The 17032-nt window shown below is 48.5% G+C and overlaps 1 protein-coding gene across 5 annotated transcripts in view; it reads left to right on the plus strand.

The window, feature by feature from the left end:
* The window catches only part of MASP1 (MBL associated serine protease 1), a 67989-nt gene that overhangs the window by 40649 nt on the left and 10308 nt on the right, over positions 1 to 17032 (plus strand). For 3 of the 5 annotated variants that reach the window (XR_009735720.1, XM_061413276.1, XM_061413278.1), the window contains exons 9-11: positions 4161 to 4298; positions 5129 to 5203; positions 14956 to 15093. Coding sequence is in view for 4 of the 5 variants with exons in the window: in XM_061413276.1 (XP_061269260.1) it covers positions 4161 to 4298; positions 5129 to 5203; positions 14956 to 15093 (351 nt within the window). In the remaining variant the exon portion in view is untranslated. Of the gene's footprint in view, positions 1 to 398; positions 1634 to 4160; positions 4299 to 5128; positions 5204 to 9433; positions 11862 to 14955; positions 15094 to 17032 lie in introns of those variants that run through there. The other 2 variants (XM_061413275.1, XM_061413279.1) reach the window with 2 other exon arrangements.

Below are 17032 nucleotides of genomic sequence, written 5' to 3' on the forward strand. Positions count from 1 at the left end.
GGGAATTATGGGTTGTGGTCCTGGCCCTGCCTCCACCTGCTGTGGTGACTCCAAACAAGTCTTGGTCTGCTCTGATGCCATCTGTCAAATAAGGGTTTGGAACAGATGAATGCAAAGCTTGCTCAGGGAGCAGAATGTTACCATTGCCGCGAGCCAGGACTTATGACTGTGCGAGTTCTCAGAATGGTACACATCCCACAATCCCAAGCTGTCCTTCACGCTGACTACCTGCACTGTGCATTCTTAATCAATTCTGGTGGAGCAATTTCTGTATTTCCTGCATAAACTGTGTCTGCTTTGCTTGCTAATTTTTCTTTCTCTTCTTTTTCTCTCTCCCTTCTCTCCGCTTCCTTTCTCTGCACCTCCTAACCCCTCTTTGATCTTCATCATGGTGGCAGAAACGGAAATGGATGTGGAAAGCGAACCTGAGTCAGAGCAAGTGGCAGAGTGAATGCTGGGACCCCACACTGTGCAGACATCCAGGAATGGACCACTCACAAGACCCTGGGTCCCAGGGGTCCTCCATCCCTCCCTATCTTCCCAACACTCCATTTCCCATTTCAGTGCGGGTTAGAATGGATGCTGAACAAGGCAACTCAGGCCCAAGCAGTTGAAACTGCCTAGTGTGTGAGAACAACTCTCCTTCTGAGGGTTCGCCCATCATTTAAACATTGTGCTGGAAAATAATGAAAAGACAATGGGGGATTTCTTTTTTAGCACTTCTATGTGGACTATACTCTTCTGAAAGGAAAAAATGGCTTTGATTCTAGAGACACTTGATTTAATTTATATTCAAAAGCTTAGGAGGACCAGGTCAAAGTGAGCCCTGATTTCTACTCCACACCTCAAGGTTAAATGGGCCAGAATCACTTTGTGACTTTAATATTTGTACCTGTTGCTACTTTCTTAACAACCCTGAGTAGGTGAAGTTAACAATAACTCATATAGTGTGGGTTTTTAGGAAACCTAGATCTAGTCTCATGCCCAAAAGTTTCTCTTCCACCTGTACCTAAAATGGGGCTAAAATCCCATCACCAGGAGATCTTTCCTCTGGGGCTTACAAAGTTTGCATTTCTGAAAATTTCCTAATTAAAGTTTTTCAAAAGATAGGCATCAGACTTGAAAACAGCAGTGTTCAGCTTTGGAGTCATGGGACATCACTGGGTTATGAACAATGATGAAGAAGGGGCTGCAGAGGTTGGGAGTCTCTGCTTCAGCCTGAACAAAATCTAGGTAGACATATCAAAGAACCCTTGCATTACACCGTGACTGCTTATTAGTTTATTCCCTGATTGAATGGCCTCTTGATGAGGGCAGAATCCTGCAAAGTTGGCCAAAGAATGGTCCAGAGACTGAAGTGCCATTCTAGGTCAAGGGTGCCCCTGAGAGAGGAGCTGGGGCAATCACTAAAAATAATCATCAGTTGAATCAATATTTTTAACAGCACAAAGGATAACAGGCCTTGCACTCAGTGTGATAGAGGGGATCATCATTTAGGCAGAAGATGTGATATGAACCCAAATAATTACAATACCAGGAAACAAAAGATACATGCATCAGAGGGTGAAGAATAAAGGGCCATGCAAAGAAAAATGTGGAAGCAGCTGTACCCAATTAAAAGAATGAGAAAATACTTTCAAGAAGCAGCAATATTTGATCAAGGTCGAAGCGTGGGCAGAGCATGAACCACAGGGTTTCCCCGAGTGGGAAAGCAGCAGCACAGTGAGGGGTCCTTGACACTGGAGCACAAGGGCACCACAGGAGGGATGCCCAGAAGATGGGGCTGGGGGCTGGGTGGGCTGGGCTGGGCATTTCCGGATCTTGAGGGCCAGGTGAGTCAATTGTGTGTGGTTGCCTAGGACTCCCCTAGACTCTGTCAAAGCATCTTCAGGATGGCGGATCAAGAAAAACATGTCTGAAGGGAAATAAACGACAGCAAGAGTGAGAGTGAAGACAGGGTCTGGGTAGCAGAGCCCCATGCAGAGATGCAGGAGAAAGGGGGGCCGAGGGAATGGAGGGAGGAAGCGTATTTCGATTCCAGAGTGCGGAAGTGACCAGGTGCACTTTAGAGAAGACGTCAAGACCCTTCCTCAAGCAAAGAAGATAGACTGAGGAGACAGGGCCCGATCTACCATCTTGGATTGTGTCAGGCAGAGCTCAAAGGGTTTTGCTAAGGGAAGTTGTCTCCATGTCCCACAGAGATACAGTAATTTGCCTACTACTGTAGACCTGGAGAGAAGGTGCACCTCTTCCCCACTCACTATATCCAAGCTGCAGTGATCCTCTGTTTTCCACTATTTGTCACACCCTCTGTGTGGCTGTAAGAGCAGCTTCATCAGTGGGCCAAGTGACTTCTCTGGAGGGAAGTGAAAGCAGACCCTCAGTCCAGACAATTTCTGCTAGTGCTGGACACGTACAGGCTCTCAGGGGCTTGAACACCTAGCCCTGGAATTGCTCCACCTAATACTAGATACTAGGTTTTGAGGATAATTTGGGCAAAATAAACTGCTAGACCTAAGTTAAGGGAGACAAGGCTCATACAAAGATCCAGACACTAATCAATGCTATTTCCTAAAAAAAAGGAAGAAAAAGCTGCTTTGAGACTCATCAGGAAAATACATGTAAAATTGTTTACAGTTTTAGATAGTAAATATTATTCCCTCTTGCTATCGTAGTGCTGACCCTTACACACTTTCCCCGCCCCTGCCCAGAGTAGAAGGGTGTCTCTACTTTTGGGCGATCAAAACAAATGGGAGTGATTCATCCAGGGGGATTGGAGGCCAGGAAACACCACTAACCAGTTTTCTGGGTGTGTTTGCCTTTCTTGTGGATAGGAGGTACCTACCTGCATTTACTTCCATCCTTCATCCCTCTCCTGCATGCTGGAGGCTCTTAAGATCACCTATGTTTTAAGCTAGATAACACTCTATTCAGTAAAAAAGATAAATTTGGAATTCTAATATTAAAAAATCACAATTTCTGAGTAGCATCTCACAGGTAAATTGTCCCTGTTTCTGTTTTCCAAGCAAATTCAGGAGGAAGGAAACTGGCTTTAGAATGTGATCCTCTGACATCAGACAGCTAATGTCTAGCCTTACCCAGAATATTGATTATAGGCCATTTTCACTAGAAAACAGATTCTAATAACTGTCAGTCTGGTTTACTTATAAAAAGCATTGAGTTTAAGATCAGGTCTAGTTCTCTGACTAATTCACTGTGTGACCTTAGACCAATCAAGGCTCCTCTCTGGCTCATCTGTAAGTAAAGATGATGTTCTAGATTGCCTAACTTCAGATTCCATTCCCCCTGGGAAGTTCTGAGCTCCCTGGGATTCTTCAGTTCTGACAGAGGCTGTTTGGTCTAAGATTATGATTTCCTTAGAATGGAGCATCACCCCCTAACAAGGCCCTTGAAGAGATATTGACAAACTGGCTCCTCAGATATTGCTCCTGGCTCCTGGCAGACTCCTGCTGGCAACTCCCAAGACTTGCCTGGACTGGCAAGCTCTCCTAAGACCACCTCTGAGGAGCAGGTATCTTTGGTCTTGTCCTTCAGCCAGCCCCCAGGAGCAGCCACCCACAACCAGAGAAAATGTGCAGGTGAAGATGAAAGTTTGGTTCACCCTAGCCACCCCCATCCTGCCTTCTGTGCCTTCGGGGAGCCAGCAGGGTGGGGCTGTGCAGGCATGCAGGAGCTGAGTTTTTGTTTGTTTTTGTTTTTTCTTAAATGCCAAGCTTCAAAGTGAACACAGTAACTGCTCTTACTCAGCATGTGGTTGGGGCTGGAAGAAGTGAAGGTTCTTTAGTTTATATGAGCCAGAATTTTCTCACTGAGCCACGGGTTTCATATTTGGACAGAAGAGGATAAGAGGATTGCACAATAGAACTGGAAGTCAAGGAGAGGGCCCTGGTGGGGAAAAGTCTAGGATCTGCTTGAATCTCAGCAGACCAGCCCCTGCCCTGACATTGACACCAGGCCAGGTGAGCTGACCACCCAGCAGGACTATCACAGATGGGAGAGACCCCAAATGCAAGGCTGTAACATTGCTCTCTGGAGCTGTGTGCAGTGGACAACCTACACATCGTATGGGACAGACCCACCACGTGGCCCCAAGAAGAAGGGGCAAGGCCATCTGAGGGCTCTGCTCTCTTCCCTCTCAGTTGCGGACTGTGGAGCTCCGGCAGAGCTGGAAAACGGAGTGGTCACCTTCTCCACCAGGAACAACCTCACCACATACAAGTCTGAGATCAGATATTCCTGCCAGAGGCCCTACTACAAGATGCTACACAATACCACAGGTGAGCCCTGCATGCTTACCCAGCCCACTCCCTCCTCATACTTTGGGCTCAGGGTTAGGCTGGGGGCTAACACAGCCAGTCTGCTGGCCATCGCTTGAGAGGAACTGGGAGGAGAAACCCTTGGAGACATACCTCACCTCTCCCTGCCTCAGGCCTGCACCCTGAGAGTTAAGCTTCATGACACCCCAGCAGCATGACATACTGCTAGGACCTATATGACATACCCACACAGACACACTCACAGCCCCCCGCAAAAAAGGAACCCTCAAAAAGATGTGAAGGCCAATCAGTTCTGCCTCCACCACAGACAAGAACCAAGAAAATGCTCCAAATTTCCCAGAGCCTCCAAGTCCTCTCTTTCGAAGAGGAATAGTGGCAGAGCTCACAGAGCTAGTGTAAGCCTCATGAGATGGTGGGCACGACTGTGGTTTGTGAAAGCGTTTATTAAGTGGGGAAGCAGGGGCAGGGCAAGTGCGCCACCCAGAGCTGTGTGACTAATGATGAGAAGTGCCCTCCAGGGTCTGGGCGGGGCCCCCACAGGCAAGAGTCAGATTGCTCAGAGACACCATACTGAAGAGCATGCCATTTATTTTGGGGGCCAATGGGGAGCTATTGTGATTTTGAGCAGAGACAGGACGAAATCAGATTCCCATTTTAGAAAGATGCTTCAAGTTGCAGACCAGACTGGCTCAGAAAGAACAGCATCAGAAAGACTCTTTGGAAGACTTGCAGTGATTCACAGCGGAGGAATTAAGAGCTCAGATCTATTTTCCATGTGCTATGAATCAACCACGTTCTCCTTTTTCTTCAACCTTTTTTCCCTCACCCAGGTGTATATACCTGTTCTGCCCAAGGAGTCTGGATGAATGAAGTCCTGGGGAGAAGCCAGCCCACCTGCCTGCCAGGTACCTTGCTCTCAAGTTCTCTGCCTCAAGGTCCCATGCAAGGCACTGGGTCCACGGGTGCTCTGGCTGTTAATGGAGTAAGGGGTAGGGAGCATGATGCTTTGATTGCTTTTGAAGAGATATCTTTAGATGGTCAAAGGTCAGAAAAGTCTAGCCTCACATCTTCTCGAACAAACCAGCCTGTATGTTCAACCTGTTCTATCACAACAGGACACTTCCTGCCTCCTCTCTCTGCCATTCTGCTCTCTTCCTGCCAGGCTTCTCATCTCACACAGTTGGTATTTGTATCGGCTGTGCACCAGGAAAAGTGAGAAAGTGGGCACCTGCTCCTGGAGCACTCGCTGTGTGGTAGTGAAGTGAAATTGCTCAGTCGTGTCCAACTCTTTGCAACCCCATGACAGTAGCCAACCAGGCTCCTCCGTCCATGGGATTTTCCAGGCAAGAATACTGCAGTGGGTTGCCATTTCCTTCTCCAGGGGATCTTCCTGACCCAGGGATCGAACCCAGGTCTCCCACATTGTAGACAGATGCTTTACCATCTGAGCCACCACGGGGTAGAGGAGGTGGAAATCAGACAAGCACCAAATAACCATAGGACATAGCAACAAGTTCTTCCAAAAAGCAGTATGCTCAAGTCTTAGTGACTGCTGTCTCCCCTGAGCTCACTTACTGACCCTACTTTAAAATGAACAAAGAGTTTTGTGGTAACAGGAAGTGTCCCTGTGTATATAGATTTGGGGGCTATTTTATGGATACCTGCATTGGTATTAAATGGATGAATGATTTACATCGTAATCATGATGTATGCACATATTCAAATTGACTTAGAATAGTATAGCCCTAAATGCACACTCTAGGGTTAAATAAATAACCCACCAAAAATTAAATATTCACAACACAGAAATTTACACTTCAAAAAGAAATAAGAATAGTGATTCAATCAATAGTGATTGAAAGATATAATCATTCAAGAAAAGCAGTGTTGATTTCATCATTTGGTTGAACAGCAGTGGCTTTACCATATGGTTCAGGGTTGAGTGGCATTCATATTTTACTGAATTAGAGTGTTGGGTAAACTGAGATAGTGTATTGTTTGAATGGTACATTGTAGTAACCTCCAATATTCACTCAGTAGATTTCTAGATTTAGGCATTAAAATGGAAAGGCTATGGAGCCATCTACCAGACCTGAAGAAAGTTTTAGCATTTGGGCATCAGCTTTGGCCATCACAACTGCTACAAGATCTCAGAGAAGGAAGACATTCCTACCTGTGGTTGTCTGGGAGCAGAGAAATGAGGACGGGTTAGGAAGACTTCACTTAAGAGTGCTTTCAATCTAAGCAAGAATTCAAAGAATTCATGAGGGTCTGGAAGAAGGAAAAGGTCAACCCATCCACACTCTGCTGGCCCCCGTCATCTCAGTTAGGCTTAGCCAGGAACACACCTAAGGGCCACAGCTGGGAAAGCCTTGGAGAAGATGGGGAATGGTACAGCTGTGGCAAACTCGAGATCAATTCCTCATTTTGCTAATACTATGTGGGCCAAAGAAAATGGCAGTGTAGGTGGGTTCCATCCTGGGCAGTACTGTTGTGATGTCCAGAAGGGATGAGGTACTACGCTGGGAGTCAAGGGCCCAGCTCCTAGTCCTGGTGTTGCCTTTTCCTGATCTCCATCTTTGTTAAGTCATCTGACCTCTTTGGGGCTAGGATTTCATACCTCAGAAGTAGGGGAGCAGAATCAGGTGATCCATGACATTCTATGACTCTTGATGGTCATCATCCTCTAGATTCATACAAAGCATGTTGGATATAATGAGTCTTGAAATTCTGGTAACACCTAGTCTTGAGCAGAACATGGTGTATCATTGGACCAGGCCAGGAAATTACAAATTCTCTTCTAAAACACTGAGATTGAATGCAGAGACAAGCCAGAATAGAGAAAGCCATTTCATCTGGCATCATAATATCCACCTTTCCAAGGAAACTATTAAGCAAATATTATTTTCCCCTTATTTTACACTGAGAAAACTAAGGACCAAGAAGGTATAATGATTTAACCACAGTTATCTGCAAAAAGTTAAAGGCAAAACTGGAAGGTGGACTCAAGACTTCTGATGTCAACACAAGCAATGCTCAGCCATTCTTGACTCTGCCATCCTCAGGAACCCAGGATTCCAGAATATCACAATTTTGTTTTTAGGGCCCTCCCTCAGTACCTCCAGTCTTCTAGAGCCCAAATCTGATTTCAGCACAGCTGAAGCTCTAGTATTTCAAGTCAAGTCTTCTGTCCCAGGAAAGACTGGATGGAGAATGGTAGCAGATAAAAAGAATGGCCCCATTTCAATGAGCACTCTCGAAGGCTTGTGGCATCATTCAACATCTTGAAAGGACAAGAGCATATCAAGAAGAAAAAAAGACTTTAGTGGAAAAAATGAAGCTAGAATCCAAAGAAACAGGCTCCACTCCTGGCTCTGTCACTAATGACTTTGAATATATCTCTTGCATTCCCTGAACCTTAATTTCGCCATCAGTAAATTAGCCATTCTCCAAGCTTCCCCAGCTTGGAGACATTCTGTGACCTGGGTATGCCACAGACACCTTGGTTGAAAAAGGCACCATTCAGTGCTGGCTTTGTTCTGACCATGGATTGAGCCACAGGCATGTCCTTCATCAGATGCGGGTCTTTCCGCACTCAATAAGTTGCTGCAAAGGGCTAGTCACAGACCGGCCTTGAGAAGTCACTCTGTAGGCTGCTGCTTATAATTGGGATTCTGGCCTTCAACTCTGAAAGGCTCGGCCACAGCCAATTAGCAAAACCCAGCTCACATCTGGCCTGGGGTGAACAGCAGGGTGCCTCAGGATCACATAAAACATCCGGAAGAAGAGCATCTGAAAAGCATTAGGTTGCTGGAAGCCTGACCTCTCAAAGTTGCCAAGACAACTCAAATGCTCCTTGGTCTTTAAAGGATTACTGAAAGTATCGAGGGCCAAGGGGTGTAGCCCTGGCAATTTGCAACCAAGAGGAGGTCAATGCTCATACCAGGCTTACCTACCAGACCTAAGCACTCTGCTGAGAGGGGCCCTTGTGAGCTGGTTCTTAGCCAGCAGGGGGCTGGTACTGAAGACCCTCTGCTCATGGGCCAAAGGCGTATGGCTGCAGGAGACTGGTGGTGCATGTGCATGCTCGGGGTACAACTCGGTGGAATGAAGTTTGATCAGACCTTTCTTCTTCCCCTGAAGGTACTACTGGGCTCCTGGGTGCAATGATGGATGGCTCAGAGCAGAGCCCATGCATCATTGCTTGTAGATTATGCCACCTTTCTCTAAGCTCGGATGCCCTGGCCATCCCTTCACAGCATGTGTCCCATAGGCCAGAGAAGAAGAGGTTACAGGGCATGAGACCACGCCCTTCATATGTAATGAGGCATTGTGGAATACAGGATAAGACATTCGTCTTAGAATCTAGTTAAGCCCTTGCTAACCAGCTTAACAGCCATGTGACCTTGGGTCAGTCACTTACCCTCTGGAGAGTTTTATTCACCTATAAAATGAGAGTGGCCAGGGCAAATGAAATAAAAATCAGAGGAATTTGTAATTTAAAGGATCCTTGAAGATCATTTTGACCAACAGTCTCATCTAGCAGATCAAAAAGTGAAATCCAGAGAAGGAAATTTACTTACCAGAGTCACACAGGACAGAGTGGAGAAAAGCCAGATCAAGACCCCAAGTGTCTTATTTTCCACTCCAGTGTTTGCTGTGACCTGCTAGACAGTCTTTTAATCTCCTGTCTCTCAAAGCCATTGACCTGTGGTTCTCAGAAGTTTTCCAAGTGCCCACAGCATGGACCATATCTGGGTTCTGAGATGCCTTTTCTAGAGAAGAAAGGGGCAAAGGGACTGCTGCTGGAGATAGTCCTGGTAAAGATGATCCAGACCACAGGTGGTCTTGGCTGGAAGGGTTCAGGATGGTGAAGGCCCACAGGTAAACTGGTCTGGTCCATAGAGGGTCCTGGCTACAGAAGGGTCAGACTACAGAGGAGCCAGGCTAGAAAGACTTAGGCCAAAAATGACCCCATTCAGAGCTTTCTCAGGCCAGCACGGCCCCCAAACATAGGCCAGGGTCCACAGTGGCATAATCTACAGTGGGTGAGATGTGCATTTCTTTAAGAGGCTCTTTGCACCTGGCTGACCTGACCAGTCTCCTTCTCTCGTCCCTCCCCCTCCTTCTTACAGTGTGCGGTCAGCCCTCACGCTCGCTGCCAAACCTGGTCAAGCGGATCATTGGGGGCCGCAACGCTGAGCCCGGCCTCTTCCCGTGGCAGGCCCTGATTGTGGTGGAGGACACCTCAAGGGTGCCCAATGACAAGTGGTTTGGGAGCGGGGCCCTGCTCTCCGAGTCCTGGATCCTCACGGCCGCCCACGTGCTGCGCTCCCAGCGCAGAGACAACACAGTGACACCGGTCTCCAAGGAGCACGTCACCGTCCACCTGGGCCTGCACGACGTGCGGGACAAATCCGGGGCTGTCAACAGCTCGGCCGCCCGAGTGGTGCTGCACCCGGACTTCAACATCCAGAGTTACAACCATGACATCGCCCTGGTGCAGCTGCGGGAGCCCGTGCCCCTGGGGCCCCATATCCTCCCCGTCTGCCTGCCGCCGCCCGAGCCCGCAGGCCCGGCACCCCACGTGCTGGGGCTGGTAGCCGGCTGGGGCATCTCCAACCCGAACGTGACAGTGGACGAGATCATCGGCAGCGGCACGCGGACCTTGTCAGACGTCCTGCAGTATGTCAAGCTACCCGTGGTGCCCCACGCCGAGTGCAAGACCAGCTACGAGTCGCGGTCAGGCAACTACAGCGTCACCGAGAACATGTTCTGCGCCGGCTACTACGAGGGCGGCAAGGACACGTGCCTAGGAGACAGCGGTGGCGCCTTTGTCATCCTCGACGACGCCAGCCAGCGCTGGGTGGCCCAAGGCCTGGTATCCTGGGGAGGCCCTGAAGAATGTGGCAGCAAGCAGGTGTATGGGGTCTACACGAAGGTCTCCAACTATGTGGACTGGGTGTGGGAGCAGATGGGTTCCCCGCAGGGCCTGGGCGAGCTGCAGGTGGAGCGGTGAGCTGCCGGACTCCTGCCTGCCAACCTCCCTGCCCAGCCCCAGCAAGACTGCACCCTCCTAATGACAACGCACTCCACTGTTACTCACAAGACCAAGGGATGGACACACTGTTCCCACCCTCCCCAGATGGCTCCTGGCTCCCTGAGAGGCAGCAGTGTGGTACAGGAAAAGGCCCTACATAAGAAACCTGGGTCCCTGGCCCTGGGGCAAGTCCCTTTCCCTCTCTGGGCCTCACTCTCCCGCAGGACGGGGAGGGAGCTAGACTCGGGCCAGTGCCCGGACTCCTCTCCTGGAATGCCCACCCCAAGGGCCTCATTCACTCCTAGTTGTGCATCAAATCCAGTGGCACCACCATTGGTATAACTGAGCTTGGACCTGACTGTTAGAAAATGTTTCCTTGCCTAGAGCTGAGTCCATATATTTTCCCCACTCTGCCCTCTGGTCTAGACCCTTTTCTATCAGAAAAGCCCTCAGATTTGAGGAGACAGGGATGACACCCCAGAGGCCCCTCTCTCTAAATATAAGGCCTTGTGGTACTTTCATCCCTGGGTTTTCTCTCCCCAAAGCTTCTTGTAGTCCAAGTCTTATCTCTTCTATTCCCTGTTAAAGGAATCTCAAAGGACAAAGAGAAAGCTGGGAAACTCTATGATGACCGGGGGGAGAAGAACAGTGGGAAGCTTTCCAACCCCATTAAATTCCTATCATCAACGCAAAACATGTATCTGGGTACATCCACACCTGACTCTCCAGACAAGCACGAAGCAAGCTTCCAGTCTTGAAATGTGTCGCCTGAAAAGGCTATCCGAGCCCCAGCCCTAGATGTGGAGACTCAACCCGATTGCTTGGAGAAAGAGAAGGCTCACACCATGCTGCTGTGCCTCTGGGCAGGGAAACGGAAGAAGGGAGGATTATATGAGTGACCTCCTCGCACCAGACCTTGTTCCCCCCACAGCATTCCTGCAGTCTGAGCTCTACAGAGAATCCACCTGGCATGAATGTTCTGAGGGACCCACTCCTCCAGCTTCCAGGAGCCAAGTCAAGAGAAGCATGGACTTGCCCAAGAAAGGCAGTAAGAGGAGAAGGAGAGCCCAGGGTCCTGGGTTCAAGCCGCAGCTCTGCCCCAAAACTGGCTTGTAACTTTTGACAAATTGCTTTCCCTCCCTGGGCCTCAGTTTCCCCATTTGTAAAAGGAAGGCATCGGATCCCCCTCAGGGTGCTTCCAGCTCCAGCGTTCACTGCTTCCAATGCCAGCAACCTCTCCCTGGCTATCCCCAGCCTGATCGTCCTCCTCCCTGGGGTTTGCTCTCCTGGGGACTCCCCACCAGAGACAGAAGCCTTGAGAAGGATTCCAAGAGAGCAGTTGGGAAGCATCTGCTTTTCCAGTTGGGTCCTGACAGCACACTCCTGTGTCTGAGCGGTGCATGTAGAGGATGCTATACTTTGTATATTTATATCACAAGCTTCACTCCTCTGTAAGGTTCCTCTGAGCTGTTTCCTCCATCAGGGAACCAAAATGGAAATAAATCCTCTGTGGATAACCAACAGCCTTTGTTTGGGGGTTTGGTTATTGTTGGTGTTTGTTTGTTTTGACCTTTTGAAGAAAATCTGACCCTTCATTAAGCCACAATCTCTCTCACTGTGGAAAGAGTACAGTTTTTGTCACCTGGACATTATCCAAGAAAGGGTGATGAGAAATGGAGATGGTTATGGACATGTGTTCTCTCAAAGGCTACCTGTTCCATCACAGAAGTGCCTGCCATTTAAGTCCTTGAGTTCAAAGTGCCCAGATAAGCACAGGAAGCAAGATCGTGTGCACCCAAGTCTCACGCAGGCAAGGGGAGTTCAATGTCGTGAGCGGAGTGGAGATCGTAGTGTTATGGGAATTTAAGGAGGGGGAGGTTCACACAGCTGAAAGGGGTCTGGGTAACTTTTCAAAGAGGTTACAAAGAATACACTGGGAGATGGGAGGGCAGGGCAGAGGGGACAAAGGTCAGGTAGGAAAGTGTGCCCCGAGTGGATGGGAACAGAGGGCGTAGGGGAGAGTGGACAGTCTTGAATGTCATACTTGTGTTAGTGCCCTGTCCTGTAGCCAGTGACTGCCTAATTTGGGGCATATCAGAATCACTTGTGTTTATTAGGAATGCAGGTTCCTAGGTCTCACCCATGGCACGTTCTGAATCAGTAGGCTGAGTGTGGGCAGCAGGCTGTGGCAAGTAGAGGGGGTGAAGGGAGGGACCAACCTAGAGAGTGATAGGAAATCAGTGCAACCATTCTGGAGAGAGGTGGTGCAAACCACCAGACCAAGGCGTGACACCGAAGATGTGGGGGTGCAGTCTGAAAGTGTTCAAGTAGTGTAGTGGGTAGAACTTGGTGCAGAGGCATTGTGTGAAATAGTGCAGACAGGCGATGTAGTGGAACACAAGCTAATATGTTAGTGAGGGCTCCCATGTCATACGCTCACAGTTTGTGTTTGGGGTTTGTATCATATTGAAACTGTCATGCTTTTTACACTACTGAGAACTAAAAGAATCCTACATTATACCTTACACTTTATGTGCAGCTGGTTTCAGAGATTATCAGTCTTGTGTTCCATCACATCCTCTAGGCTTTTGGATTTATATTGTTGATGTATTGAGACACTGAAGTGTCATGGGGTTGCATGAAGAACACACGGCGACATTACTCTCTGCTTCTCCTGGTAATTTTTTTTTTACCAGTAGCTGATTAAAGATGGTGGCTGAAGAAAAGGGAGGCAACAAGGACACTGTCTGTGCAGACATTAACAGACATATGGAGTAACAAAAGGGAGATGGCTGGTGAAGGATGCTGTGTTTGAGGAGTTTATGAGCAATCCAGCTGGAGGTATAGAAAGGAGGAGTCCACAGGAGAAGGCAGATTAGAGACACTGATCTGAAATTCATCAGAGTCTAAGTGTGGTGTGATGGCATGGGAAGAAGTGGCATCATCCACTGGAAAGGAAAAGAAAAGACGAGGGGGCTGAGGACTAAAGAAGGGGAACACCAGCATGGATTGCATGGAAAGAAGAAGAAAAACCCCAAGAAAGACATAGAAAAGGGAAATCAGAAACACGAGAAGAAAAGAGCTTCAGAAGCCAAGGAGAGAAAGTGTCAAGAAGAAAAAAGTGATCAACAATGCAAATGAGCCGGGACAGTCCGGAGGACACTTCCAGGCTGGATGTTCCTAGGCACCAGGACCAACAACTGCCATCAAGTCTGGAAGAGGATCCAGGGGACAGACCCATGCTCATATTTAAGTCCCTAGCCCTTCCTCCCCCTTCCTTTATGCTCCATTTCCCTAATCCTCCTCCCTTTCCTCCTCCATAGCCTCTTCCTTCTTTCCCACTTTTCTCTTCCTTGCTCTCTCCCTCCCATTGTCTCCCTCCTTCTCTCTTTCTCTCTCTCAAGCTTTTCCTAGGTTTTTTATCTCTTTCCTGAGGCAGCCTCTCTGGGACATCTTTGCCCAGTTCTCCAGGTTTTGCTTCCCTGAAACCAATTAATACAAACCTCTTGTTCTTGTCTGACTCTTCAAATGAGTTTGTATTTTCAGACTTTGGTTTCTGTTTTGCTCTTTCATGAGTCAAAGCTGTATCTAGCCTCACCTAAAACAACAGATGCTCCAGCTTTAACAGTGGTTAGCTGCAAGGTGAGGAGAATTCTTAGAGATGAAGAATACATGAGAGAAAATTTCAGAAATAGTGTCCTCCTATACATGTAAATATCACCACTGAAGTTCCAGTTATGGGTCCAGAGCCATTCTGTCATATGATTACAAATCTATTAGATTGTCAAATGGCCACTTTATGTCCAAGTTTGTGTGAACCATGGTACTTTGTTCTTTTGAGTCCACCTCCAAAGGACAGGGAAGGATGTGAATACTGAGTGTCAATTTTCTTTCCAGAAGCTTGACTATGGAAGAAAGGACAGGGAGAGACTATGGAATAAATGAGAAGCTGAGAAAATGAAAATGCAATTTTTAGCATGAAAAGTCTTGATCATGTTTTGGAGGCATAAAGAAAGGAGAAGTGCAAGATAGAGGAGAAGGGTATGAATCCTCAAAACCAGGTCCCCAAGAGTTTGGAAGTGAGGGGATCCAGAGCCCAGAATCAGTTCTGAAGAGATGTTTAGAGAGGGAGTAGATACAAAGGAGGATGGTTTCTTGTGGGCTTTGTGTTTGTTTGTTGAAACTTTTTCTACAAACTTTCCATAAAGTGATGATTGGCAGGTCTGGGCTTATAGCCCGTAGTCTAGCAACCCCAACTGAGAAGGACCTTCTAGCAAAACTCCCAAGGCAGGCTTTTATTGGCCTGTCCAGGGTTACATTCCCATCTCTGAGCAATCACTGTGACCAGAGTATAAGAGGCTTTCACTAGTCAGGTCATGGTCACATTCCTAAACCCTAGAACCAGAGGTAAGATCATTGCAACTCAGGCTAAAGGGAAAAGAAATGGGGGAAGAGAGGACCCTAGAGGAAACTTCGGGTGCTATTAGTGAAAGGGGCAATGGGTGCTGGGAAATCAAAAATAACAGATATTCCTTACAGAGGGTGATGAGCTAGCAGCTTTTGCAAAGGGCAAGGTGGAGCCCAGAGTGTGACCTATCCTCCTTCCCTTGGCTGCAGTGTGTGGGATCCCCAAGTTCTCCCGGAATCTGTTGGCCAGGATCATCAATGGACGCCCTGCCCAGAAGGGCACCACCCCCTGGATTGCCATGCTGTCACACCTGAATGGGCAGCCCTTCTGCGGGGGCTCCCTTCTAGGTAAGGAGAGGTGGAAGGGGTGGAGGATCCAGGATTAGAGGGTGGGGTAGAGGAAAGGGACCTGACCCTCTTCTTGGAGACTGACAAGGTTTCTTCACTGAGAAGCTTCCACTCTAGCAGCAGGGCCCAGAAGCACAATGTGGTAGAAAGAGCCCTTAGCTGGAGCAGGGAGACACTTGTTCTGTTCCAGCTGGCTCCTTCAGGCAACACTTCCTGAGCCCTGGTCACTCTCTGGCACTGAGAAGGGTCAGGGAGTCAGACCCTTAAACATGGACTACAACACAAAGCACTTCCATGCAGCTCAAAGTCAGGGTGTGCCAGTGCCCTGGGCCGAGGGAGAACCAGGAAACCCACCCTAGAGGAGTCAAAGAAGGGAGATTTTCAAAGCTTTGAATGCGATGCTTGGGAATCAAGATGCATCTTAAATGCTACTCCAGGTTTATAATCATGTTCCTAAAAGTCCTCTCCCGAGACAACATGGATTGAAAGAAGGGTTAATCTGGAAGCCAAGAGTCCAGTGAGGTGGCTAGATTGCAGTAGTGAGGAGGGAAGTCATTAGCCTCAGAATAAGAATAGGGGATGAGGATGGAAACAGGCAGAGTCAGATTCAAAGCCATTGGAAAAGGGAACTGCCAGACTTTTGTAATGGACTGAACGTGGTTGGGAGTGGCAGCAGAGGCAAGAAAGAAATGATTTATGGCTCTTCCTATCACAGTTCAGCTAAGATGAGCTAAGGTCCATCCCAGCTCTGACATCATAATAAAAATTAATAGCAATCTAGAGTCCCTCTGACCCCATCACAGAGGAGGAAGGCATGGACGGGTCCACCTCTGCTTGGGCAGCTCTAGGGTTGCTGGCCTCGCCTCACCCTGACCCACCCTCTCCTCCAGGGTGCGCTCAGGGGAGGACAGCTCCCTGACAAGGGACCCCTGAGGGAAGGTGCGGGCACTGGTGAGGCTGCAGCCTGGACATCTGGGTTATGTGAAGTGGTAACCCAGCAGAGGGGCTGATCCTTATATTCCCACAAACACAAAGACAGGAGCTCTCACTCTCTGGAGCCTCCCAAAGGGTCACAGTGAGTGAGCACAGGTTAAAGGGGAGCCCAGTGGGGAGCAGGCAGGGGAGAGAACCAAGAATGAGAGGGGTTAGAAGGACAGAGACAAAAATAGCGTAAGAAGGCATGTCAGAGACCTAGAGACGGGAGTGAAGGGAGACGAAGGGCGAAATGAAAGAAAACAAGTACAAACAGAGAAAGAGAAACTGGTAGGGCAGGAAATGAGAGATAGAGAATCATGAAAGGAGAAAAGCAGGGGGACCAGAGGAGAGGAAAGCATCAGAAAAGAAGCAGAGAGGGGAGGAGCAGACAGGGAGAGTGGACGAGAGCAAAGACACTTCTGATTTTGTTAGAATGTATTATATGTAAGAGAGATGGGTTAAGTACCCACTGTTTAAGGGTTAGACTCCTGTTCTGAAGCCTTGGGTGTTTCAGCTCAATGATGTTCAGTGCTCACTGTGTCTACTGCACGCTTGTTCCCACTTCCCTAACCTCAGCCAAGCTACAAGAGCTCTGCAAGGTATCCTCAGCCTTGCCCAGAGCCCTTCTCATCTAGAATCTCCTCCTCCTCCTGTTGTCTAGTTTTGTAGAGGGAAGGAAAGGCAGGAGAGGGCGTAAGAAACCGAGAAGAAGCTGAGGGACAGACAGAGGGAACCTGCCCGTTCAGTGCCCACTATGAAGCCTGTGCAGAGGGGTCCTGACTCAGGGACTCACTATCTGCAGAGCTGGGAGATGAAGCTATGTCTTGGTCTCATCATTGCTCTCCCCAGCCCTGTTCCATGGCAGGCTTCCTAATCTGGGTGCCTCATTCCACTTTATCCACTTGGAAAATTATCCAGGAGCCCCTGGCTGTAGACAGGGATCAAAAATACCACCAGGGGAAAG

This window comes from Bos javanicus, chromosome 1, assembly GCF_032452875.1.
Source record: "Bos javanicus breed banteng chromosome 1, ARS-OSU_banteng_1.0, whole genome shotgun sequence".
Taxonomy (NCBI): Eukaryota; Metazoa; Chordata; class Mammalia; order Artiodactyla; family Bovidae; genus Bos; species Bos javanicus.